The following is a 26,506-nucleotide window of genomic DNA, read 5'->3' as shown; positions in this document are numbered from 1 at the left end:
GTGTGTGTGAGGGCATAAGTACTGTGGGAACCTACAGGGGTGTTAAACTGTGGCTAAGATGTCTTTAGTCTTGCATGTAGGGGGTTCCCCTTGATTAAGCTTGCGGTAGATGACCTATGATCTAAAAGAGCCCTCTGGTCTAGCTCAACCATCCTTCCATGGGGTCAACTGGTAGAGCATGGCATGAACACCGCCAGGGTTAGGGGTCTGATTCCCACCCGCGCTAATAACGGATGTCCTCATGGTATTGGGAGACGCCTTGGATAAAGTGTCCAAGTACCATCGTAGCGGCTGGGATACGGAACACGTTATAGTCCAGAGCCGTCCAGAGGTTCGAGCATGGTCAAAATCCTAACACACTCTTAATACTTTCAACCTATACGTGTCCTGATGGACTGAACCAGAACCGGCTGACTGAATGGCCACAAACCCCAACACACGTGTCTTTGGAGGTAGAAGGAGAGTGGCGCTGTGACGATAAACCTACGTTGACATTAGAGGTATACGTCAGGGTGCTGATGTTAAATGTGATGCTCAGCAAGAGCCCATGGCTTTGTCAGTGAGGATAAGAAAGGGTTGATACCAGTAGAATCTGATTGAATGACAGGACTGCAGTCACTACAAAAAACAAACACCCAATACAACTTCAAACATAGTTTTATTTCAACATAAAATGATAATGGGATTGAAGAGAGAATATATTTCTTTACTATTTTTGTTATATTACACCTCTGTATCTGTTGTACCATGTTCACACAAACACATTAAATACTACGGTTTCATCTACACCAAACGATTCTTTACAGTAGGAGAGATGAGAGAGGATGAGGTCAACCCTAGGGGTTTGGTTGAGGTTGCGAGGTTACATTATCATCATCAATATAGTGGTTAGGAGATGGTCATTTCCATTGGTTTGTTAGAAGTCTTTGGTACAGACATTGGTTCTGACCCACACACCGGTAGAGACCCCCTGGGGGGGTCCAAGGGGGTCATGGGGACCAAGAGTTTAACAATGAAGGATCATTCATCAAACATTCGTAACAGTCTGTCCATTCATCCATCCATCCATCCACCAAAACTATTTATCCACCCTAACCGTTCATCCATCCCCCTCACTTCAGATCCACTTCCTCTTCCTCCTCCGTCTCCTTCAGCTGCTCCTCCCTCCTCTTCTTCACCTCCATCAGCCCCTCTTGGATCTGCTCCACCGCCTCCTCGTCACCGGCCGCCCGGGCCAGGGACAGAGCCTCCTTGTACAGGTCCAACGCTGCCTGCATGTCCCCTACACCGCCAGCAGAGGGGGCAAGAGACCACTTAACTCACGCTTGGGTCTTGGGTTGTGATAATAGGGGGGATATTGAGTTTTCAACTGTAAAAATACACATATGATGCCTACATGCCTTGTCCGTTTGATTTGGTGATAAGTATTTACACTTCAGGCTTGAGATTAACTAATAGGTCTAGGAAGAGACCCGGGCTGCCCCAACCAGTTAGCGACCCAGGCTAGACCAAACAGTTAGCTTTACTAGGGGAGGGACTAACCTTCAGGCTTGAGATAAACCAGTGTGACCAGAGACCAACCAGCTAGCTTTACTAGGGGGGGGGGGGGGGGGGGGGGGGGGGACGACGACGACGACTACCCTTCAGGTTGAGATGAACCAGTGTGACCAGAGCCCCACCAGCTAGCTTTATCGGGAGGGGGGGGGGGGGGGGACTACCCTTCAGGTTGAGATGAACCACTGTGACCAGCGGACCAACAGCTAGCTTTACTAGGGGGGGGGGGGGACAGACGGACGACGACTACCCTTCAGGTTGAGATGAACCAGTGTGATCAGGGACCCACCAGCTAGCTTTACTAGGGGGGGGGGGGACGACGACTACCCTTCAGGTTGAGATGAACCAGTGTGACCAGAGACCCACCAGCTAGCTTTACTAGGGAGGGGGGGGGGGGGACTACCCTTCAGGTTGAGATGAACCACTGTGACCAGAGACCAACCAGCTAGCTTTACTAGGGGGGGGGGGGGGGGGGGGGACTACCCTTCAGGTTGAGATGAACCAGTGTGATCAGAGACCCACCAGTTAGCTAAATGTGGCGGGGACTACGGTACGGGCTTCAGATGAACCAGTGGGACCAGTATGAGGCGCGGCGAGTTACCCTGGTGCAGCAGGATCCCTGCCAGGTTCCCCAGCAGCACGTGCTGGTCCGGGTGGCCGGCCTGGCGGCCCAGCGCCACGGCCCGCCTCACCACGGGCAGGGCCTCGGCGTGGAGCCCCTGCAGGTCCAAGATGGTGGCAGGTCGCTCATCAGCACCAGGGTCTGACGGGAGACAGCAGAGAGCAGGCATCAGGACGGCCCCCTGGGGCCCACTACCAGGGCCCACTACCAGGCCAACAGGCATCAGGAGCCCCCCCTGGGGCCCCGACCAGAACCACACGGGGCCGTTAAACACACGTCACAGCTTTTAAAGGAGTTACTGTTTACTGAATCGTTACTCTTATAAGACACCAGCTACCATATGATATAATAAATCTTACAATATTTCTTGTTTTTTTCGTACTGCAGTCTTGCACGAATAGCGATTTATAAATACAGTTTAGTTGATTGGTAGGTAGATGGATTGTATAAAACACACGACACCAGATTTAAATTGATGTACAACTCTATAATGGACTCTTTTATGCAAAACTCCTTCGGGACACATTAGGCTATAGGCCGTGCTTCATTTACATGTGGTATGGTTCTACTTAAAGTTGTGGTTAAGGCGTGGTTCTGTGTTCTGCTCTGTATGCAGGGTTCAGTCTTGTGGTTAAGCACGGTTCTGTTTGCGTGTTTGTATGCGTAGTTCTATGTTCTGGTTGTACTGCTCTGTGTTTGGCTCTGTGGGAACGGCTCTGTGCCCCGGCGCTGTACGGATGGTTCTGGTTCTGAGTGTGCTCAGAGCAGTACCTGAGGGTGGGTCTCGCCCTGTTCCTCGCTACAGATCTGCAGGGCCCGGCGGTAGTCCTGGGTGGCCTGCTTCAGCCGGCGAGTGGCCGCGCAGTACCGGGCTCCGCGAGTCCAAACACAGACCCAGGAGGAGACGCGTCTCCTTCCTCAGACCCTCTGGGGAGAGGAGGAGGAGGAGGGGGAGAGGGAGGAGAGGCAGCGTGGGGGAGAGGGAGAGAAGAGGAGAAGGGAGAAGGGAGGAAGTGAAGGGAGAGAAAACAGAGAAGAGTTACAATATGGTGGACCTCCATGTTGGACTCTTCACTAGCTCAGGATTCATTAGTACTATATTATGTATAATACCCCATAACAGAACCTGGACCATATTTGTGATGTATACCTGCTCTGCATACTACTTGGGGAAGGGAGAGGGAGGGATTGAGATGCGGTACCTGATTGGTCGGTCTCTGACTGGTCGGTACTGATTGGTCGTCGGGTGAGCTGTCCTTGTGCTGCTCCAGTTTAGCCTCCAGAGACTCTGTACAGAACGGTAGCCGTGTTCTGCTAACTCTGTCCTGCAGAACCAGAACCATCGACACCCGTTAACACAGGCGTTCCCCGCCGTCTCCGGCCCCGTGGCGCCCCCTTCAGGCCAGAGGACCTGCAGTGTTGCGCATCTGCTTCGCCACACAACGTTTCCACCCACTCAACACCAACGTCCGGGGAGTTGTTTGTTAGAAGCAGTTGTCCGTGGCCTACGAATCATATGCAGTCCGTCAGCGCATAAGGATATAAAATACCCTTACCCTTAAAAATGTACCTTCAAACTATGGAATCATATATATCAGCCATCCCCCGTGACTCCGTTCACATATCGGGCCAAGGGGGGGGTCCTGATTCCAAGGTACCGAAATGATTTTGACGCCTATCTTTTTGAAGACAAGGATGCAAGAGAGTTCAGTATACGCTCGCGCTTGACACACTGTGTCGAGACCTTAACTCCCCAACCACCAGCGTCCTCCCTGGATGGAGAGGTGCTGAAAGAGGAGCCCTTACTTGTTCTGACCGGCGTATATGGTGGCCAGCTTCAGGGAGATCTCTATGATGCCGTTGTCGTTCTGCACAGAGAGAGAAAATCTGTCAGTCACAGTGAAGTGTTTTCGAGAGTTGCACTGGTTTTGTATCCCCTGGGGGGGGCAACAGGTGCACGTGATCAATTAAACGCTGTCGACATACCTCTGGCGTTCCCCCAGAGAGCATGTAGCTCATGGTTGCTTTGAAAGTTTCTCTGACTAGAAAGAAAGAGTTGATCATTAGCGCCTTCATAAATATTAGCAGCTTGCTCTGATGGTGTAACGGCATGTTGTTTAATGGCTGCCTTTCAATTGATTTATAAGTCAAACGGTGTTGTTGCTCACCTTGTCCAGTGACCCTGGACGTAGGCTAGGTTGGCCATCTAGAGACGCAACACAAACACACATGACTGAGGTAGGGAACACTCCGTTATGCAAAGGAAAAGGGTTGCTAGCTGTGTGTGAGCGTGTGAGAGGCAGTGTTACCAGGCTGTAGGTGTAGATGATGGCCTGTGTGTTGGAGGACTTGTGGGCCAGAGCGACTGCCTGGTGGAGCAGACCAGACGCCGCGGGAGTGACCCCTGTAAATGCTGAGCTACACACACACACACACACACACACACACACACACACACACAAACACACACACACACACACACACACACACACACACACACACACACACACACACACAACACACACAACACACACACACACACACGATAGGATACAACCCTGTCTGTTAGGGCTAGTGTTATTTACAACATTTGATCATTAGACAGAGCTGTAAATAGGACTAAATCTATTCATATTATATTAGATTGAGTTGATTGTGTTTGTATTCATGTGAATTGTTTGTGAATCTTGTGACTTTGTTTCATTCATAAAAAGTATAATTGTAAATGTCCAACCATTACAAAATTAAAGCAAATCAACAAAGCTGGCACGAAGGGGTCATTGAAAACCTCTTCACGTAATATCATTATTAGCAGTAGTAGTATATAGTGATGCTAAAGCTGACAGGAGGCATAGCGTGGGTGATGCAGTTGGTAGAGACCAAGTCTCACCTTGGCCTGCTTCAACAGCATAATGATCTCATCCTCGCTCTTCTGCGCCTCGCTTCTCGTGTCCTCCTCTGTGGACTGGAAGAAGGAAAACGCTGCAGAAAGAAATATGACAAGTCATCAGTAGTCATAATTAGGGAGTTTAATTCCAATGGCCATTTACCTTGAATTTGATTTCTGATGGGGCAGAAGGTAAATCCACTGTGTTTGGAAACAGTTCAGGTGTGGAAACTGCTCAGAACTGAAAGCTTAACAGGCATACCTTCATGCCCAAAGACAACAGGGTTCGTCACTTTACCAAGGACGGTTAATAGGTCAATCGTTTAAAGAAACAGTGAACCTTCTGTTTCAGATTTAATTCGAACACTTTGATATTTAGAAACATGCGTCTAGGGCTGAGAGGTTTAGGGGGCGTGCTATACCATGGTTACGACACACGCCAATTTGAAGATACTTTTTAGTACCGTCTATGCTTAAGTATTATGAGTGTTATAATAACCGATGTTCTATATGAAATCCGCCACACACAGTAGCGTGTGTTGTTGTTATGGATGTTTTGGGTTCATGAAACTGAACAACTGATCAGGTCAGGCATAGGTTCAGAGTCTTGCTATGGAGAGCTAGCCATGCTCTCCTGGTATACCATATCAACTGTGTACTGATTGAGGCAGGGTTAACGTGTCGCAAACGCACCGAGTGCCCCGAGTAACCGCGCCGCTCCCCGGGGGTCCCTCGCCATGGTGCTGGTGCTTCTCACGACCCATTCTTCCATCTGTCGTGACCTTGCCGACCAGGAGCCGGATGTTGAGCTCCATCGCAGTGGTTCCTGATTCAAGCTCTGAAGCCGAGCTGTCCGGAAGAGTTTCCCCAGGTACATACTGCGTGTGGTTTGACAATTACAAGTTTGGCGTGCTTGCTCTTAGTCAGGAGGAGAGCACGGAGCGCAGAGGGGGTCGCCATGTTTGATGTTTACAAAACTGACGTGGGGGCACGTGACGTTATGTGACGTAGTCGAGTTTGATAATCAGCTGCCATGGAGAAGATACATCAATTATTAATGTGCAACCAGGAACGAGTATATCTTTTTAATGTTTTTGTAATTTTTAATCTATTTTTTGTCATACCATAGCATATAACATACATGTTTTGGGGGGGCCCAACGTGATTTAACCCGTGGAATGCTAAGCCTTAAATAGAGCGTACAGACGTTTTTAAGATCGGTTCTGAGCATGGACCTATTATAGAAGATTTTGAGTGGGGAAATCATTTGGGCGATAGAATCCTATACTGAGGAACGTCATCACGTGTGAACTTTGACACGGGCGGCCCAAAGTCATTAGGGATGCTGTTAACTTTCTCATTGAGACTCGAGCGCATCAGGCATCAGCCCTAATCTTTCTCATTGTTTAAATGCGAATAAGGATCAGGCTTTCTGTATTTTCAGCTGTCCATTGATTAGAAAATGAAAAATATTCATGGTCCCTTTCCGGCCGCCAGACTGAATACTTCACTGGTAGATACATGCCCCATAATAGATAAATAATTACAAATACATTGTTTTGATTCATAAACATAATTTACACAGTACCATTGGTAACCAGTGTGCCATTAAAAAACGGTCCGAAAAAATAGACTTAGTTCCTGGTCGCACATAGCTGCAAATATATAGGTGGATGTGAATCGGGAGCTCAATTCAGCTTCGTAGGGTCTTTGGTATAGTTTACATAGCTTCCAATCCAAGGAATATATGTCCATTTGAATTATTATAAGAGTACCTTTTCGCCTATCGCTACTGATCAGATCAAATGTTCGTCGTGTTGAAGCCTACTTCAGAATCTTTGATAAGTGATGCAACATGGAATAACTAGGACTTTTAGTTCTTCAAAATATCTTGGATGAGGTTTTTCGGACACTTTGAATGGGCGCCTGCTAAAAGACTACACTAACCGTTTTGTAATTTAATAAATATTGAATGAAGATAAATACGTATGCGCCCTAACCTTAATAGAATTAAGGGTTTGATTTGAATGCTGTTTTGAGGAAGAGGTAGGGTACATGCATTGACGTTGACGTTCACAGTGCACTGAAGACGTTGCTTCAAAATAAAATATCTATTAACTTTCCAAAGTCATGGCTGGAGTTTTAAGGACAATATTGTAGTTACACTGCCGTGTGTTGACTTTCAGGAGAACGAGGACCAGTTTTTATTGTGAGATAATGCAGGCCATCACCGTTGCAACTAAACATATCTTCACACCAATATGAACCATTCGCAAAAATAAAGTTATAGTAACAGATCCCGGCTGTTCATTTTTAAAAAATAATACTTATTGATCCACAAAAATGCATCACAAATACGACAGGTACCAAAATAAACACCTTCATAGTCCACATTTGTCCCACATACAGCCCCTTCTAAACATGCCAACGAACACAACCAACTAATAAGGCCTTCCTTGGTCCAACACCAAGGACCAGCCTGATGTTAAAATAGGGCCCTTTAATTATTGATTTTTATTTGGCATTAACAGCCAACAAATGTTAAACTCAAACATTGAATTTACACGCATCGTTCAGACAAAATAAATAAAGTGTTTATAGTACTGCCACACCTGAGGTCACACCATTTTAAGTGATCACACCTCCATATTCCTTTGGTGCATCTTCCAAGGACACACACACACACACAACACACACACACACACACACACACACACACACACACACACACACACACACACACACACACACACACACACACACACACACACACACACACCAACACACACATGCACAAACACACACAACACACGGTCTTGATGATCAGAGTCATGAACCTGCATGAATCCTCCCAGGGTTTGAGTGAGCGTGACGGACCCACTCAGAGGTCCTGGTGGTCGGGGTAGGTCTTGACGTGTTTCTTCAGCACCCCTTTGGTCTTGAAGCCCTTGCCGCAGCGGCAGGCGTGCGGCCGCTCCTTGCTGTGGCTGAGCTCATGCAGGCGGAGCTGCGAGCCGGTCATGAAGAACCGGCCGCAGGTGGCGGCAGTAGTGGCTCTTCTCTCGCGTGTGCGCGGACCGCCGGTGGCACTGCAGGCCAGCCGACGTCACGAACCTCTCCCGCACTCGCCGCACTGGAAGGGCTTCTCCCCCTGTGTGGGTCCTCTCGTGCGCCTTCCACGAGTTGCGGTAGGAGAAGGCCTTGTTGCAGTAGGAGCAGCTGTACAGCTTCTCCTTGGTGTGACTCAGACGGTGCATCTTCAGGTAGTGGGCGATGGCGAAGCTCTTGCCGCAGTCGTCGCACGCAAGGGCTTGTCGTCGCAGTGGAAGAGCCTGGTGTGCGAGCGCATGTGGGAGGACTGCGTGAAGCGCTTGCCGCACGCCGTGCAGAGGAACGGCCGCTCCCCCGTGTGCGTGGTCCGGTGGGCCGTCAGGTGCGACTGCTGCGTGAAGCGCTTGCCGCACTCGGCGCACTCAAAGCGCTTGATGCCCAGGTGCACGAGGTGGTGCAGCTGGAGGCCCTGCAGCCGCTTGAACCGCTTGTCGCACCAGGAGCAACGATAGGCCCGTTCCTCCCCGTGGGTCAGCAGTGGGACTGCAGGCCCCCCGGCAGCTTGAAGTCCTTCCACACACCGGACACACGTGCGGCTTCTGGTGGAGTGAGTCACCTGGTGGACCTTCAGGCTCTGTGGATTGCTGAAGGCTTTGTCGCACTGGGCGCACGACAGCAGCTGCCTCCTCTGGTGTGACTGGCAGTGGGCGTTCAAGCCCTGGTAGGAGATGAACCGCTTGTCACAAACCTTGCAGCGGTAGCATTCCTCGTCTTTGTGCGAGTCCAGGTGCTGGTCCAGCGCTTCCTGGTGGCTGAAGCCGTCCTGGCAGAACCAGCACTTGAAGGGCATGGTGCCGGGAGTGGGTGCGGTGGTGGGCCTTACAGTCTCGCTTGAGGACAAAGCTCTTGTCGCAGTGGGAGCACCGGTACTGCTCCTTGCGGCCGTGGGTCTGCTGGTGCAGCACCAGGCTTTGTAGGGTGGGGTAGGTCTTGCCGCACTGCCAGCACTGATTGGGCGGGAGGCCGCAGTGGACCCGGCGATGGGCCTCCATGTGGGCCTGCTTGTAGAAGCCCTTCCTGCACATGGAGCAGTAGATCATCTTCCGGCCAATGTTTGACATCCCGCGCCCCTTCCTCGTCTTCAGCCTTTCCAGGCGGTCTCCTGTAGGGGTCACAGGTTAAGGTTAAAGACCAGATTGGTAAGGGGGTCTCACCGGCCCGGTCAAGCATCCTCTCGAACATGCAGGTAAGTTTGGAGGATGGATACTTGCCTGCGGAGAACTGTACGAGCTTCTTCAAACTTAAAAAATGTGCCTCTCTAAACAACCAAGACAAACTCCTGGGGCCACATGCACAGAACTCTGCGTAGGTTTCGACACAAATGAATGCTCAGCAGAAGGCTGGAAATCGGTGTACATAGAATTGCTGAAATTTTCCAAGATGTTCACCGGTGCGTAGCACAACAGCACGTGTTTATTGGTTGTCCATCCCAAATGTCATGAGCTTGTGGCCACGTGGACAAGCTCAGAGTCTACACCTGCCAACAACCAAAATTGACCAAACATGTTTTAACGAACACCCATAATTATCTGTATTTGTCAAACTGACTGATTGCTAGAAATATGCATATTCTTGCAGGTTTTTATATACATCTGGAATTTTGTGTGGAAACCCGAATAAAGGTTTCCGAGGGCGTTTCTCTGCGCAGCATCTTATATTCATTGGTCCACAGATATCAGAATTAATTTTCTTTCAATGCTTAATGCTTAATGCTTTAAGCATTTTTTTTAATGCTTTTAATGCTTAATGCTTATAGCCTTCTATATTTGCATTATATTACATATGCATTTTTTGTTTGCATATATTTTTTTAATTATGTATTCTCTGTGTATTTAACAGCATTTATTTTATTATGAATGGGCTGATTTCTTACGGAGATATTTGCTGTCCTGTGCGCCCAGCCTGGAGCTGCAGTCTCTCAGTCGGACTGAGAGCCTCAGAAGGACCGGGTATGGACAGACTCCCTCAGAGTCCGGTTCTGTTATAATCAGGATGCGTTGGGGTTTGTCTTTGGATCCCTGGAAGTAGACGATCCAAGAGATTATACTCTTGACAAGACTGGGAAACAAGGATTTTGGGACGACGCTGAAGTTGGCATCCGATTCGCAGCATCCGATTCAGCAGCTGGTCCACTTTAAATCGGTCTGATTGAAAACCACTACACCTAGACTCTTCAAATCTGGACTAAATTATCACAGTGAGGCTATACATTATAATAAACATAGTTACAGATTTGTGAAACCCTTTTTCTATTTGTGAAAATGCAATACAGGCTCATTTTAATGCTTTTTAGGGGTCCAGACTGCATTAGAACGGGTCCTGATTGAAAACCACTACACCTAGACTCTTCAAATCTAGACTAAATTAACACAGTGAGGCTATACATTATGTAAACATAGTTTCAGATTTGTGAAACATTTACCCTATTTGTGAAAATGCAATGCGGTCTGGACCCCTTAAAAAGCATTCAAATAAGCCTGTATTGCATTTTCACAAATAGGGTAAAGGTTTCACAAATCTGAAACTATGTTTTACATAATGTATAGCCTCACTGTGATAATGTAGTCCAAATTTGAAGAGTCTAGGTGTAGTGGTTTTCAATCAGGACCGATTTGAAGATTCTAAGTGGTTTTCAAGCCGAATCGGATGCTGCGAATCGGATGCCAACTTCAGCGTCGGGATTTTGGGGACAGCAGAAATGGGTGCACATGTTGAGGGTGGATACATTGGATGCATGAATGCACCGGCACCTACTGTTTGACCCAACCAAATAAATTCATATCAATGATGACTGAAGAGTAAATAATTTATTTTACTTTTTAATTTAAAAAAGACGCATCCAGCATTATTGGGTGAAGAAAAGGCACAACTTTGTGCATAAAGTTGTGCCTTTTCTTCATCCATTGTTCAAACTTAACTTACGCCCCTGCACAGAAGTTGTATGTGCAACCGAACAGACTTTTAGGGTTGACATGCGAGATATCACGTTACCCCAGGCACAACATGTTTACCCAAGTTGGCCTCTGCATATTTCAGACGCCTGTGTACTGGCTACCAGGATCATTTAACCATAGTAAGATAACAGCATCACATCGACACATGCTCCAAAGATGCCAGACTCAAACTTGATAAAGTCGTGCAGTTGAATTACCGGTAAACACGGATCGTTCTCCATTCCGTCCGGTTTACTCGACTTTCTGGTAGTAAATAGAAGACTACGGCGGGAACCACGCCATATAAATTATCAATGATCACTGTACGGCTTCCGGGCCATGGGGTCATTTTACCATATTGGCAAAGTTCCTCCTTCTTTCACTAGATGGCAGTAATTTGCAACCAGAGCCTCCATCATGCAGACATCAGGCATCAGGCGCCCCCCCTGGGCGCTATGCCGCCTTCGGAGCAGATCGGAGGTTCGGAAGCTCTTGTCTTTTTCTTCCGTAAACCCCTTCTTCCGTAATAAGAGTGTTCCAAAAACGTTCGTAGGCTATGACATAAAACCGGAAAAACAGATTGCTGAATCAAATTAATCCGTTATTAGAACTGCTTGCGATGGTTGAACATGAGCGAGAATTTATCAGTTGATGATTAATTGTCAGTTGTAGGCCTACAATTTCGTAATGCAAATGTTAGAATGGGTGTTAAGTTCGCCTCTTAGCACTTGCTGCTAAGAGGCGAAAATGAACGTGTGACTCAATTATTCGAGAATAAAACATTTCTAAAAGTAATAATATAGAAGTAGCCTATAGTTTGTAGCATCGTCTACCTGCGCTGCCGGCAGGTGACGTCATAGGTTATCAGACCTTTCACATTTGCCTGCCTGCAAGATGCGCATGTTGTTTTAAGAGACGGTGAAAAGCTTGGTAAGATCACTACAGACAGTCTGTTTCCAAAAACAATTGAGCTGATGTTGAAAAATAAACTAACGTTTCTCCGTTTTGTAGCAGGTAAAAGTGAGCAGCAGGTTTGATATTCGCCGGAATCCGGATAGACGGCGCGAGGAGAGGGAGAGACCCCTACGCTGTTGGCACGAGAGCCGTGGACCACGATACCTCTGAGCAGCCAGCAGAATGGGAATGATAACTCCTCACACGTTTAATATGTGTTTCACCTTCTCCCTGATGGTCTGGATAATTCGCCAAGAGTGTTGTCAGTCGCCCTTTAGAAATAAAGTCGCAAAGACAGCCAAAGACAACTGTTAATGATCTGTACTTTTGATTTACTGTGTAAGTGATTATTTTTCAGTTATATTTGTTGTTAAAGCATAATGGTAATGAACAACTCAGTCGAACCAATTGAATGTTCTCGTGTGTTCAGCCGATGATTCTTCCTGTTTCTTCAGTTGATATCCTCGAAGCTGAGCAGATGTTTCTCCAGAGCCCACTGTTGGTTATCCTAGCAGCACACCTGGAAGGTTCTTCCAGCCCCTTGGATCCCAGCAGGTCTCTATGGTTTCCTGCACCTGACGTCAGTTCCTCCCGCTGGCTCTTCCTCCACTCACTGGTGGCTTGGTGGACCAGCTCCGTCCTCTGAAGAACAGAATATTTTGAATTATGATGAATAAATCACATATATAATCCAATGGTTATGCTGGTAACAGCTCATGGGAAATATCTTTAGTTTGAAGTGAGAAGTGTGTGTGTGTGTGTGTGTGTGTGTGTGTGTGTGTGTGTGTGTGTGTGTGTGTGTGTGTGTGTGTGTGTGTGTGTGTGTGTGTGTGTGCGTGCGTGCTGCTCTCAGCTCTGCTGCTCGTGTGTGCACTGTGCGCGTGCACATCGGGGAGAGTTCCTACAGCAGCGTAGCGCCAATAAACAGCTCTTTGCTCTCTGTCTGTTTCTGTTGAAAATCGGATCGGGCCCGGGGTTGGATAAAAAAGTATTCGGGGAAGCCCCGGAAACCCGGATAGATCAACACCGGTTAATCATCACGGTTACAGTCGCAAATCCCCACTAAATCCCCCCAATGTCTCTCGTTTTGCACCAGCTCTTTTAACTCCAGAAAGAAGAGAACACACATCAACGCATTTGAAGAGGCCGACACAATTGCAGTGAGTGACGCCATGTGCGTGTGCCGTCGGGGAGGAGCCAGGTGTTATGGGAGGAGCCAGGCGTTAGGGGAGGGGCCAGGTGTCAGGGGAGGAGAGGAGTGGATGTCTTGTTGAGGAAACGAAACTTTAGGTTCAGAGAAACCAAAGAAACCGACGTGGAAGTTCTCTCTTCCAGGCAAGGAATAAAACGCATTTTGGAATGAATAGTCTGACAGACAGTAATAACAAGGTGAGCAAAACAACACAACTTTGTGGAGTAGTTAAAACCTCTCTTCCTGTATTTGAATTAGAAATATATAATTGCTCAATAAATAAACCTTGTCGTCTGTGTCTAGGAATGGCCTGTGCTAACACTTTCTGGTCCGAAGAGAACTTTTCATGTTCCATCTGTCTGGATGTGTTCAACAGTCCAGTTACCACCGCATGTGGACACAACTTCTGCAGAACCTGTATTGCAAAGTTCTGGGATGAACAAGTCCATTACAAATGTCCTGTTTGCAACGAAATTTTCCACACAAGACCTGACTTACGGGTCAATATCTTCTTATCAGAGCTGGCTGCCCAGTTTAGAACGTTTTTACGAGTTAAAGAGCAGCCTTTTGTTGAACAAGCAGAAGTTCCCTGTGACGTCTGTAGTGGGACCCAGCAGAAGGCTGTGAAGTCCTGCCTAGTGTGTTTTACCTCTTACTGCCAAACCCACCTGGAACCACATCAGAGAGTCGCTCGCTTACAGAAACATCGGTTGGTCGAGCCTATGGACCGTCTGGAAGACAGGATGTGTAAGAAACACGACAGACTTCTGGAGCTCTTCTGCCAGACTGAACAGGTGTGTGTGTGTCAGTTCTGCACAGAGACAGACCACAAGTCCCATTCTGTTGTACCTCTTAAGGAGGAATATGAAGTAAAGACGGCTCAACTGGGGATGATAGAGGTTGAAGTTCCGCATATGATCCAGGAGAGAAAACTAAAGATTAAGGAGATCAAAGACACAGTAGATCTGAGCAACAAGACGCAGACAGAGAGATAGCCGATGGTGGGCAGGTCTTCACTGCTCTGATAGGCTGTGTTGAAAAGTGCTGGGAAGATTTCAACCAAACGGTTAAAGAGAGAGTGAAATCCATGGAGAAACAAGCTGAAGACCTCATCAAAGAGCTGGAGCAGGAAATGGAAGATCTGACCAATAGAAGCTCAGAGGTCAAGCAGATCTCACACACTAAAGACCACCTCCACTTCCTCCAGGCCTTCAGATCCCTGAAGAATCCTCCAGCCACCAGGGACTGGACGACAGTGGAGGTCCGTCCTCCTTCTTACGTAGAGACCTTGAGGAGATCCCTGGATCAGCTGGAGGGGACACTGAACATGGAGATGAAGAAGCTGCATGATTCTGAACTGAAGAGGGTCCAGCAGTATGAAGTAGATTTGACTCTGGATCCTGATACAGCTGCTTCCAGTCTCATCCTGTCTGAGGATGGGAAACAAGTACATGATGGAGGTGTAGATAAGAATCTCCCAGATAACCCTAAGAGATTTACAAATTATATAATCTCACGAGGCAGAGCTTCTCCTTAGGTCGATTTTACTTTGAGGTCCAGGTTGAAGGCAAGACTTTGTGGCGTTTAGGAGTGGCAAGAGAGTCCATCAACAGAAAATGTAGGATAAAAACAACCCCTGAGGCGGGTTACTGGACTCTTTTATCTGACACGGATGGGTTGATATTCAGAGATAACCCAAACGTCCATCTCCCTCTGAGAGCTGGGCTCCAGAAGGTGGGGGTGTTTGTTGATTATGATGAGGGTCTGGTGTCCTTCTATGATGTGGAAACCAGGGTTCATATCTACTCTGCTACTGGCTGCACCTTTAGTGAGCCTCTTTATCCAATCCTCTTCCCAGGTCACCATGATTATGAAGGTAACAACTCTGCCCCCCTCATCATCTCACCTGTCAATCAAACAGACTAGGGCCGTTGTTGGATAATACCATATACAAACAACCAAAACAACTAATTTTGTTTCCTGAATTAGAATCTCTACTATGTGAGATCTGAGATAACTGCATTAATGTTGCAATGCTGTCATTTAACAAGGACATAGTTAAGAATCTAACCCCAGTTATTGAATACAACCCTTAATAAAGGCTTAGATTACATATTGTCTGTTTTCCCCAGATTTATTCTATATGTTTAACGCTAAATTGTTAACAGTTGCAGTTATGTAGAACATTTTAAGAGGATTCATTTGTATAAATAATAATTGTAGTTTATTAACTTTTCTTTTGGTTTTAAAAAATGTAATGTTTAGGCCTACATTATAATTGTAATTGGTCATTTCAGTGAAATAGATACATTCCAGTCCAATAGTGTTCAGTAGAAATACTGTCTCAGTGTAATACAAACAAAAGGTTTTTGTGGCCTAAAACCCTCTTTTAATCATTTTGAGACTGATCAAACGTTTTAAATCATTGAAGAATTGCAAAGGTTCGTAGTTGATAAACCAGTATATGACTTAATCGCCACCATACAACCCTTCATGTATTAAACACCTACACAAAGCTCAAAGTGACTACATGTAAAGATTCTCCCCATGTGTGAGCACTGTGACTTTGTCTTGTTTGCTCTCCTCTCTCCATCCTGCTCTTTCCTGTCTCTGCTCTCGTCTGAAGCTAATCTAGGATTGTGTTTATTATTGTCTTACATTACATTACTTATGGTCTAAATTAGTCACCAAGTGTGTCGTTAGTTGCCTTTTAGAAATAAAGGCGCTAAGAGTCAATGACACGTGCATTACCGTTAATGATAGGTAATGTTTGGTACTATTCTTTGTGTTGTTCTGTTAATTTTTTACTTTTAAGTGACTATTCTTCAGTTATATTTGTTGTTAAAGCATAATGGTAATAAACAACTCAGTCGAACCAACTGCATGTTCTCGTGTGTTCGTCCGATGATTCTTCAGTTGAAATCCTCTAAGCTGAGCAGATGTTACTCCAGAGCTCTCTGTTGGTTATCCTAGCAGCACACCTGGAAGGTCCTTCCAGCCCCTTGGATCCCAGCAGGTCTCTAAGGCAGGCTAGTGTCTGAAAGTAATAATATAGAAGTAAAGTTGGTAGCCTCGTCTACCTGCGCTGCCGGTAGATGACATCATAGTCTATCAACGCGACCTTTCACATTTGCCTGCTTTCAAGATGCGCACCGTATAGTTGTTTTAAGAGACGGTGAAAAGCAGGGTAAGATCACTACAGTCCGTTTCCAAAACCATTTAGCTTATGTTGAAAAATAAACTAACTTTGGTTGCCATCAATATCTGTGCGAGAACAGCACTTTAATCTACGTTCCGGCTGCTATCTGTCTTACAAATTACACCCCCCAGACTGGTGGCATAGACTTTACCATGGAACTGTTTCAGGAAAGAAATCACCACAAATCAATAAAAATACATTTTCTTATTGTTTGCTGGATTACTTGCTAATGGTGGGCTGTTACTTACTACAGGTAACCCCTTGCTTATATTTTGCATTATAGCGAATCAGTATGCAATTAATAGTTTAGAATATTCACAAAAAACATTTTCTCATTCTGATTGTAGTAGTTAGCCTCAATCACATAGTATGTCAGAAAGGTGTACAGTATTGTTTTAGTATTATGTAAAATTTGATATAGTATCAATACTGTATGTAAAGTTACATTGGTTGATTAACAGTTGCATTTCTTATTCATGTGAATGGAGTCTGATGTAAGGCCCCATGCTTCATTTTTAGAGGTCAATTTAGGTTAAATTGTGGATTTATTATTATGTAAAATTTCACATTGTCTGTTGGGATATATTATGGATACTTCTACATAAGATTGTAAGATTACACAATACATTTAGTTTTAAGGATAATTCATTAAAAAATAAAGATGACATTGTTAAATCTTGTTCCATGTGCCCTTTTTTGATCAGAGCCCCTGCTCCTCAAGGTCTCTGCACGGCCCTGGCAAACAATATGCATTTATGGTCCTTATGACTGTTGCTGAAGGGCGGGCCGAACTGTGAAAAAGGCCATTAAGGTTTTTGCACCATATTCCTGGAATAAGCTGCAAGACCTAGTTACTCTGAATTTAAAGCTGTTGTCGAGTTTGATGTCGGACTCCCATTAGAAATTGCAAATGTTTTAGTCAATGAACTAAATGTATTACTATCGCACTGTCTTGTTTTGACGCTGTGTGCTTTCCATCTTGGCAAGGTCATTTGTAAAATAGATTTTAATCTCAATGACTCAACCTGGTTAAAGGGTATAATAATGCATATTCAGTTGCAGAAGTGTGTTACTTCGTTTTAAATGCACTGTATATTTGTGACCAAAAGTAAAACCGAAGCAATTCAAATGAATTCTAGTTTGTTTAATTCCGAGTTATGAGTTTTAGACCCGTATTTAGAAGGGCTCTGACCCCATCCAAGCCCAGTATGCCCTCATTTCTCAATGAGGCTGCACAAAAGCATCACTTTATATAAAGTCCTGTTTGCCTATTGGTAACCTGTTTTTCCATCTCGCCCCATTTGCTAATCTTCATTAGAAACCGGAAGATGACCCGAGGTAACTTGTTTAAAAGTACTTTGTTAATATTCAGCATGACAACGGTAAATTAAAATTGAACAGCTTCCGGTTAGGGTACTACGAGCCTCATGTCTATGGCTGGCAACCAACCAGACCAATGCAATACTGATGGTCTCATCGAAGAGGAAGCGTTAATTTAGTGAAAAGTTATGGTCCGTCGTGCTGCAGAGATGACCCCATAGACTTAGTAATACCATCAGATTTCCGAAAACACAAAGATTGCCCTTTAGTCCTTTGCCAGAGTTGTCAACTTTTAAACCATACACACTTGATTTGTCTCTGCACTGTTGTACTTGGTACGGGTAGAACCTAAGTCTGTCATTAAGTCAAAACCAATATGTTTTAAACCATGCCTTTCCAAAAAGAAACAAATCTGTCGATACATGATCCAAAGGAAGGTATTCCAGATTTGAGTCAGAAATGGGTATAGAATCCAAGAGAGCCACCAATTATTTATACATTTATTAATGCCTAAATCTCAGGAGTTCCAAAAGGCATTATAAGCAAGTTATACCATGGCATCACAGCACTGAATATGGAGACAACAGAATTATTGAAAAAGAAAACGGGAAAAACTGGACATTGAAATAACTGATGCGCAGCTGAATGCATGGGAAACGGTTTCCATTTTTATCTCTCAAACAGAAATGTACCATGTTGCTGAACAGGATTTACAAAAGATATTCATGTGAATTAGAGTAATACAAGCAATGTGATCATGCAGGTCAATGGGTCGGCTCCATTCAGAAGTGTCCTATAGGGGCAGCGGAGCAGGGGGTAACTTGTCCTAGTCTGTGAAGAACAGGATTTTAGAGAAGATGTATTACACGAAATTGGCTAGAGAATCACAGTTTTACACTAGTATATATATTACACCAAGTATAGTTCTAGTCTGCTTGTCAGATAGTTTTGATAATCAGTTGTACCAAGCTGGGATCAGATCACGCTTCGGTCGAGTTTTTGTCACAGCGCCCATTGCACAGGGAACAAGCTGCTAGGCGAGGGTGCTACAATTCGGCCTTTTGTTTACATCATGTCCCAGCAGTTACTATAGCATCATCCTTATAATAAAAAATAAGTTTGAGGGCTTCCAAGTTCCAACTCACCTTTCACAAGATGGCATCCCGTCACTTACCACCAGAGCCATCTCGTTGCATACGCCGGCCCCGTTATGGCCCTGTTATAGAAGACATAGGAAATATGAGGCAGATGAACTTTAGGACATCAAGGAAGGAGATGCATTCTCTGGCAGGATCAGATAAACGCTTCGGTCCGGTTTTTGTCATTGCACCCCCTCACTGTGAACAGACTGCTGGGAGGGGGGCTTCATTCGGCCTTTTGTTACATCATTTCCAGAGAATCATATTGTAAAATTATGGACGTTATACTTTGCAATGAAAGATCGCAAAAAGATACACTTTAGGTTGGAAAAACACTCACTTTAGCTTGGCTGGTTCCAGGAAGAGCTTGTCAGTCCCGCAGATTATTTAGGCAACAGATCATGGGAGGGCTGGTCCAAGGGCGCACAGCAACTGACGGGAAAATTCAGATTAGAGCACAATCTAAAGAGAATGAGCCAATAAGGCGACATGGTCCAATACCATAGGCTAATGGGATCAGTGTTCGCTTCGGTCCTGTTTTTTGTCACTGCAACCCTGCACTGACATAAAGCCAGACATGGCGCTATAATTCGGCCTTTTGTTTACATCATATCCCAGCATCATGATCCTCTATAGATCCTGGCGATAGTCAGGAAGTACCCAGACAGAAGATCAGCAAATAAATAAAACACAACTTTGGTTAATACCTCACCTCCTTTCGGAATAATTGCACCTTCAGCCCCAGCAGCACCACCAGATTCACCCCAGTCCTGACATGGAATATAAAAGGAGAACTTTGATGAGTTATGATACAGGGGAATATGAAGCATCGAAATCCCATAATGGAGTATAGATCGCCTGTTTCTCAGCTGCCTGGATCAGATAAACGCTTCGGTCCGGTTTTTGTCATTGCACCCCCTCACTGTGAACAGACTGCTGGGAGGGGGGCTTCATTCGGCCTTTTGTTACATCATTTCCAGAGTACCATTACTACTGCTTTACTACCTATGAATTATCACAAAAACTAATTCCATTGGAACGGTCAAATACAAGACAAGCAGCATTAGCAGGTAATTTAGTGTGCCACACTAATCTTTGACACTTTTCAAATGCATGGTTGGGGTGGTATTATGGAAAATCACTCACTTAAAGTTGGCCTTTTCTGTTAATTTTGCACTTCCCTACAAGAGCTTATCAAAGTCCCCTAGTTGTAGTGATTTAGGTAACAGATCATGGAGGGGCTGATCCAAGGGGTCGCAGCACCTGAAGAGAAATAGAAAGAGTCAGATTAGTACAGTAGAGCACATCCAATGAGAAGGAGCCGATAATGTATATTACTATAAGCTGCTGGGATCAGTGTTCGCTTCGGTCCTGTTTTTTGTCACTGCAACCCTGCACTGACATAAAGCCAGACAAGGTGCTATAATTCGGCCTTTTGTTTACATCATATCCCAGCAGTATGATGCTACATGGATCCTGGCAAAATTCAGGAAGGACCCAGAGAGAAAGACTTTGTTTAACACCTTACCTTCTTTCAGAAGGATTACGACTTCAGTCCCAGCATCACCCAATTCCTGTCATAGGACATACAAGGAGACATTTGATGAGTAATGATACAGGGGGCTATGAAGGTCTAAATTAGTACAGTAGAGCACATCCAATGAGAAGGAGCCGATAATGTATATTACTATAAGCTGCTGGGATCAGTGTTCGCTTCGGTCCTGTTTTTTGTCACTGCAACCCTGCACTGACATAAAGCCAGACAAGGCGCTATAATTCGGCCTTTTGTTTACATCATATCCCAGCAGTATGATTCTACATGGATCCTGGCTAAATTCAGGAAGTAGGGGGGCTTCATTCGGCCTTTTGTTACATAATTTCCACACGTGCTTCGTTTTAGAAAGCCACTTAATTCTAGACGCTTATTTTCCAAGTTAGGTTACCGTTTAACATTGATGGTAGAGAGCATGTATACCAAATAACAGAATAATAACTTACAGGGAGAGCGATTCTGCCCGCTGCCTTTCATAATCATCCATGGGGCTTCTCTTAGTGGGTCCTACCCGAGTAGGTCCTCCACAAATACAAAGGCGCACGCAGGCCAAGATCCACCATCATTGCGGTCATGCTGGCAGCAGTGGGCCCTGTGCAGCCATAGTACAGGGCAAATGTTTTTTTTCCGAGAGATGAGCGGGGTCCATTGTAACTGTAGAGAAGAATTAGATATAAGCCAACAAATCATTTGATTGTCGACTTGAAGTTCATTTCTGGTAATTATTCTGCTACTGCAGATCAGCATTCGCTTCGGTCCGGTTTTTGTCACTGCGCCTTCGCATTTACAACGTGTTGCAAGCCAAAGGGCTATAATTCGGCCTTTTGTTAACATCATGTCCCAGCAGCGCGGGCCAATTGAAAGTTCAACAGATACGAGCTAGGGCAACGTACCAAGACATCACTTAAGTCGTACCATTGCCAGACAAAAATACATGTTACTTTTAAGTATTGATGTAAAACACTGGTTAAAGACCCTTGGATAAGCCTCAAAATCAGCCTCAAAATCTAGGCATCTAGAAGGGATTCACCAACAAAATATCCAAGTAAATCGAAGCTATGCTTTTGATCACATCATTATACACAATGTTTTGCCGCCTTACCTTTGGTTCAGATGTCTAAAGTAACACGCTGATGCTGGTATTGATCCGTACTCAAACAGTTGTGGAGCCGCCGTCTTTTAAACGTGGTCTTGTAGACGGGACCGGAAAGGAACTACTTCAGGTTCCGGGTTGATTTGGCGGGAAAGACAGACCATCGGACCTGTTAGAGACCGTTTGTTTTCAGACTGATGTTACCATGGACCTAATAAGGAATGAAGAATTAAAGACCTATTAGGCAAGGCAAGGCAAGGCAACTTTATTTATATAGCACTTTTCATACTCAAGGCAGACTCAAAGTGCTTCACATATAAACATTGTCATACAATTAAATTAAATAATAGATAAGTAAAAGAAAAACATATGCAAAGAAATGGGTAAAATAGAAAGTTAAAAAGGCATTTTAGTATTAAAATAGAAAATAAAGGCAAAGTTAAAAAAGCTTTTTAGAAAGTGCAATGTATTTAAGATTTAGCAGAAAGCTATAGCAAACATAAAAGTCTTCAGTCTTGTTTTAAAGGTGCTCAGAGTTGGGGCAAGTCTTAAATCCTCTGGGAGTTTATTCCAGCTATTTGTTGCATAGTAACTAAATCCTGCTTCCCCATGTTTTGTGTTTACTCTGGGGATAATTAACAGATTGGTCTCAGAGCTTCTTAGTGGTCTAGAAGGCTGATGTAGTGCAGGATGTAAAGCAATCGAAACTGTCAGTCATCTACATAAAGTACATTTTTTAAAAAGACTAGATTTTAAAGGAATATAGGCATTCCTTAGCATCTCGTCTATTTGGTGGCACCAGAAGTTTAGTTCCAGAATATCTGCATTGCAAAGTATGAAACAGGTTTCTCCTCTCACCGTCAAGTAGACTTACTAAAGAAGGCTATACTTAATTTGAATAAGATGTTAAATTATTTAGTATTGTGCATCCTGCTTTCAATTAAAGTTACAAAATATAAACAGCTAAAATTATAAGAAAACATGTCCCATGAGATATTGCACAATGGTACGCTAGATGGCGCCACGGCCCAGAAATCTTGCTATGCTTCGCTGACTGAGTAAAACGAAGAAGGAAGAATAGAGGTTGTAGAAGAAGAGTTTATGTGTTTACTTTCGGTGTTGTTGTTTGGACTATACTGTATAAATCCCATGTATCCCATGCAATTCTTAACAATTTGGATTCACCATGACCTTGAATATGTATAATCTATTTGGGGACACCGAGGCGGGATTACGTTTTTGTGAACCAAGCAAGCAGAATAAACCAGTTTAACCACGGGTCAGTTCCAACTTCCCCTACACTCTTTAAGTCTTGTATGTACTGTACCACTACACATATCTTCGTCTTTCGAAACACGACACGATGCATTCTGTGAAGGAGCAGTACAGGGACATAAACCCCGTGACGGTGAACGTTATAGAAGCGAACGTCACGTCGAGTCTGTACTGCGGCGCGGTCCACGGGCTCGATGCCCCTGGTGCTGATCTAGTCGAAGCCTTTCTCGTAGAACTGTATCGCTGCAGGGTGTGTCAGTTCACAAGCAGCCTGAAGAGCAGCATCAAGACCCATTTGCTGAATTCCCATGACGACCTGCCTCCCGCGATGGCCTCCTCCGGCTTTGAGGAAGAGGAAGCTGTAGTGATGGAGCAAATAGCCCCCCGCACCCCCGACTCTCCCTATCACCTGGAACTCGAGCTCACGTCCGAGTCCAATCACAGTGACGATGACCCCATGGATCACATGGGTCTGGACCGCATGTCCTTCCTGCTGCCCATGTACGGCATTCTGCCCAGCATGAGTCCACGATCATGTGACATGGGCATGAGTTCGAACTGTGACGGTGGTCTTCAAGTGGCGGAGACCTGTGAGGTAGGAGACGGGTCGGTCCCTTAACTAGTTTGCCAGTCAGCCGTTTAGCAGACTTCCTATCATGCTGACCTTTTCGATCCCTCACTCATCCAGGTCAGCACTCTGTTTGAGGATGAAGATGACGAAGAGGAGGAGGAGGAGGAGGGGGCAGATGGAGAGGAGCCCACCATCTTCCAACTGAAGGCCTCCTGCCCCCTGGTCCGCCCACCCAACCAGCTGGACGACCAGCTGGCCCAGTCCGCCCACCTCATGACCCTGGGGCTCTGCCGGATCTCCAAGACCCCCAACGTGTCCACTCCCCCGGCTCAGGTGCCCGCTTCTGTGCTGGATGACAAGGTGGCCCCGCCTGCGTCCGCGGACCCGCTGGGCTCCAGAGGGCCAGCTGGCCAACAGGGGGTGAAGGCAGAGGAGAGGCCGGCCAGCGGAGGGTGTCGACGGTGTGGCCGGAGAATGAGGAGGCAGGGGAAGACGAAGAGCGGCAAGACGCAGAGCTGCCGTGCGTGCCAGCGCTCCGATAGAACCCAGCACGCCGGTGACGTGCGAGCACCTCACAGACACTCACAGACACTCACCGCTACCGCACAAAGCACCAAGGCAGCTGCTGAGCACCACACGCACACACCCAACGCGCAGAGAGCTGGCAAGGGCAAGCGACACACATTGAGCATACAGTCGTCAGGAACACACACAGAGGGCACACGGACAGACCGCACACGCACGCCAAAGGCATTCGCGTGCAGCCGCGACGCATGGCTGAGCGGTGTGTTCTGTGACTACAAAGGTGCAGCGGTTGTCACACGTAAGTTACAATTTCTGATTAAAAAAGCTGTGGTGTACAGACAATGTACATTATACAATGTATTATTGAAAGAGCATCACAGCCGAGGAACCTAAAAAAGTGGCTCTTTTACCTCTTGGTTTTCTGTGATCAGACAAAACTGAGGAGGAAATCGATCGCCGCCTCTCACCAAGACTGACAGACACACCTTCTTCTTACCAACCAACCAGGTAAGGGTTCTCAAAACTAGTTTGTTTTTTGGGCTTGAACTTTGCAACAACATTTTGCAACGACTGCCTCCATTGCGGTAGCAAAGGAGCATTAGAATGATGACCATTATGTATGTATTATGGGTATTTGGTCAATGTTTTGTTATCAATGGTCGGTGAAGGATTTATCATCATAGGTTTTGTGTTAGAAACTGCCACAACATTTTTTTCTTTGGCTGGTTGTGAAGAAGACTATCGTAGCTTGTGTTGGTACACCTGTGTAGGTTCAGCTTCCTCAACTTACACTGTGATTTCAGTAGGGGGCGGAGCCACAATGGGGCAGAATCCACCCAACCTCACAGGACCAGGAAGCAGAGCAGAAGCCCAGAGGGGAACACGGGATCGAAGAAGAAAGCCCCCAAGGAGACCATTGGTCGAAGGGACCTGTGCTGTCTGCTCTGTGACAGGTCCACCGCACGCCATCACAATACAAACGCATCATAACAATATGTTTTCTTTAATAAAGTGCATAATGCACCCCAAAATGCTGCGCAATACTGACAAAATGCATTAAAAATAGCAAAATACAAAGGAATCCAGCAGGTCAGATAGTTAAGGAGGTACGGTTCTTAGCCAATGATTGGTTGGATACTAAAGATGTGTACACAGCGGTTGAAGCTTGACTGAATCAGGTCTCTTCTACTTCCTGTGCCACAGGAAGTTCTGCAGCAGGCTGACCCTGCGTCGTCACATGGGCATCCACCAGGGTAGCAAGCCTTACAGCTGCCAGCTGTGCCCCTACCGCAGCCGCCTCAAGGCCTCCCTGCTGCAGCACAACCGCATCCACACAGGTCAGCCCCACACCTGCTCCTGGGCCACACCTCCAGGCTGTAAACAGGCCACCCTCTGGTGTTCGGAAGACCACAGTGAACCCAATGATCCAAATTAAATAACAGGGATGATGGAGAGGTACAGATGGATGATGGGGAAGGGACTGAATGATGGAGGGATGATGTAGAAATGACTGAATGATGGAGGGATGATGGAGAAGTGACTGAATGATGGAGGGATGATGGAGAAGTGACTGAATGATGGAGGGAGGATGGAGAAGTGACTGAATGATGGAGGGAGCATGGAGAAGTGACTGAATGATGGAGGGAGCATGATGACAGAATTATGGCGGGATGTTTCTGAAGTGACCCCATGATGAAGGGTACAAGGAGAGGTGACAGAATGATGGAGGGATGAGGGAGACTATCAGGGCGGAGGTCTGATCTATGTTCCCTCCTGACAGGGGAGAAACCGTTCCAGTGTCCTGACCCGGGCTGTTCCTACGCCTCCATTGACCGCAGCTCCCTGCTGCGTCACTCCCGCACACACACACAGCAGAAACCCTACCACTGTCAGCACTGCTCCTATAGCTGGTACACACACACACACACACACACACACACACACACACACACACACACACACACACACACACACACCAGAGACCCTTCACTGTCAGCACTGTCAAATAGCTGGTGTCTCTCACACACACACACACGCACACACACACACGCACACACGCACACACGCACACACACACACACACACACACACACACACACACACACACACACACACACACACACACACACACACACACACACACACACACACACACACACACACACACACACACACACACATCCGAAGTTATCCTTTGATGATCTCAAGTTATGGTATAACTCCACTGCAGTACTCCATGGTCTCCACTAGAGGGTGTTAACATGCTGGCCTTACTACTGGCTTCTCACGTTTCATTTCAGCATACAGAAGAAGTGTCTGGACCTCCACGCCCGCCGCCACCACACGGGCGAGTCGTTCCCATGCCAACAGTGTCCGTACTCCAGTCCGGATCGCCAGCTCCTTCTGCGACACGTGCAACGGCACCACTTACCCCTCGCAGCGTTACCATGACAACCCTCACAACGACTTTAAACCACAACCCATAGTGATTGCAGTTTTTATACACGTCACAGGTCGCTAGGACGTGACCAGTACAACCACAACTAGATTTTTGTATATTTTCTTTAATAAAATAATGG

At 46.0% G+C, this 26,506-nt stretch overlaps 2 protein-coding genes, 1 non-coding gene and 2 pseudogenes across 4 annotated transcripts; 2 read left to right on the top strand and 3 right to left on the bottom strand.

The window, feature by feature from the left end:
• Positions 1 to 662: 662 nt before the first annotated feature.
• LOC130387309 (tetratricopeptide repeat protein 19, mitochondrial-like) lies at positions 663 to 5,878 on the bottom strand (annotated as a pseudogene).
• Positions 5,879 to 8,725: 2,847 nt separating this feature from the next.
• LOC130388332 (zinc finger protein 32-like) lies at positions 8,726 to 10,119 on the bottom strand. The gene is made up of 2 exons (XM_056597793.1): positions 10,048 to 10,119; positions 8,726 to 9,276 (listed from the first exon to the last, which is right to left on the bottom strand). The coding sequence occupies exon 2, from the start codon at positions 9,233 to 9,235 to the stop codon at positions 8,855 to 8,857; it is 381 nt and encodes a 126-aa protein (XP_056453768.1). The 5' UTR covers positions 9,236 to 9,276; positions 10,048 to 10,119; the 3' UTR covers positions 8,726 to 8,854.
• A 3,352-nt stretch (positions 10,120 to 13,471) lies between these two features.
• LOC130388328 (E3 ubiquitin-protein ligase TRIM39-like) lies at positions 13,472 to 18,707 on the top strand (annotated as a pseudogene).
• A 33-nt stretch (positions 18,708 to 18,740) lies between these two features.
• Positions 18,741 to 18,854, bottom strand: LOC130388410 (small nucleolar RNA SNORD89). The gene has a single exon (XR_008896434.1). It is a non-coding gene; the product is annotated as a small nucleolar RNA SNORD89 (small nucleolar RNA).
• A 2,277-nt stretch (positions 18,855 to 21,131) lies between these two features.
• On the top strand, positions 21,132 to 26,501 carry LOC130388323 (zinc finger protein 354B-like). 2 transcript variants are annotated; one of them, XM_056597786.1, is made up of 7 exons: positions 21,132 to 23,426; positions 23,520 to 24,225; positions 24,359 to 24,434; positions 24,734 to 24,880; positions 25,131 to 25,264; positions 25,708 to 25,837; positions 26,228 to 26,501. In XM_056597786.1, the coding sequence occupies exons 1-7, from the start codon at positions 22,920 to 22,922 to the stop codon at positions 26,376 to 26,378; spliced, it is 1,851 nt and encodes a 616-aa protein (XP_056453761.1). In that variant the 5' UTR covers positions 21,132 to 22,919; the 3' UTR covers positions 26,379 to 26,501. The 2 variants fall into 2 exon arrangements, with proteins under 2 accessions (XP_056453761.1, XP_056453760.1); XM_056597785.1 differs by having other exon boundaries at positions 21,134 to 23,426; positions 24,731 to 24,880.
• Positions 26,502 to 26,506: the final 5 nt, after the last annotated feature.

The sequence above is a fragment of the Gadus chalcogrammus genome, chromosome 8, assembly GCF_026213295.1.
Source record: "Gadus chalcogrammus isolate NIFS_2021 chromosome 8, NIFS_Gcha_1.0, whole genome shotgun sequence".
Taxonomy (NCBI): domain Eukaryota; kingdom Metazoa; phylum Chordata; class Actinopteri; order Gadiformes; family Gadidae; genus Gadus; species Gadus chalcogrammus.
Note: the sequence above shows the minus strand (reverse complement) of the source record. Positions and strands in the feature narration are given on the sequence as shown.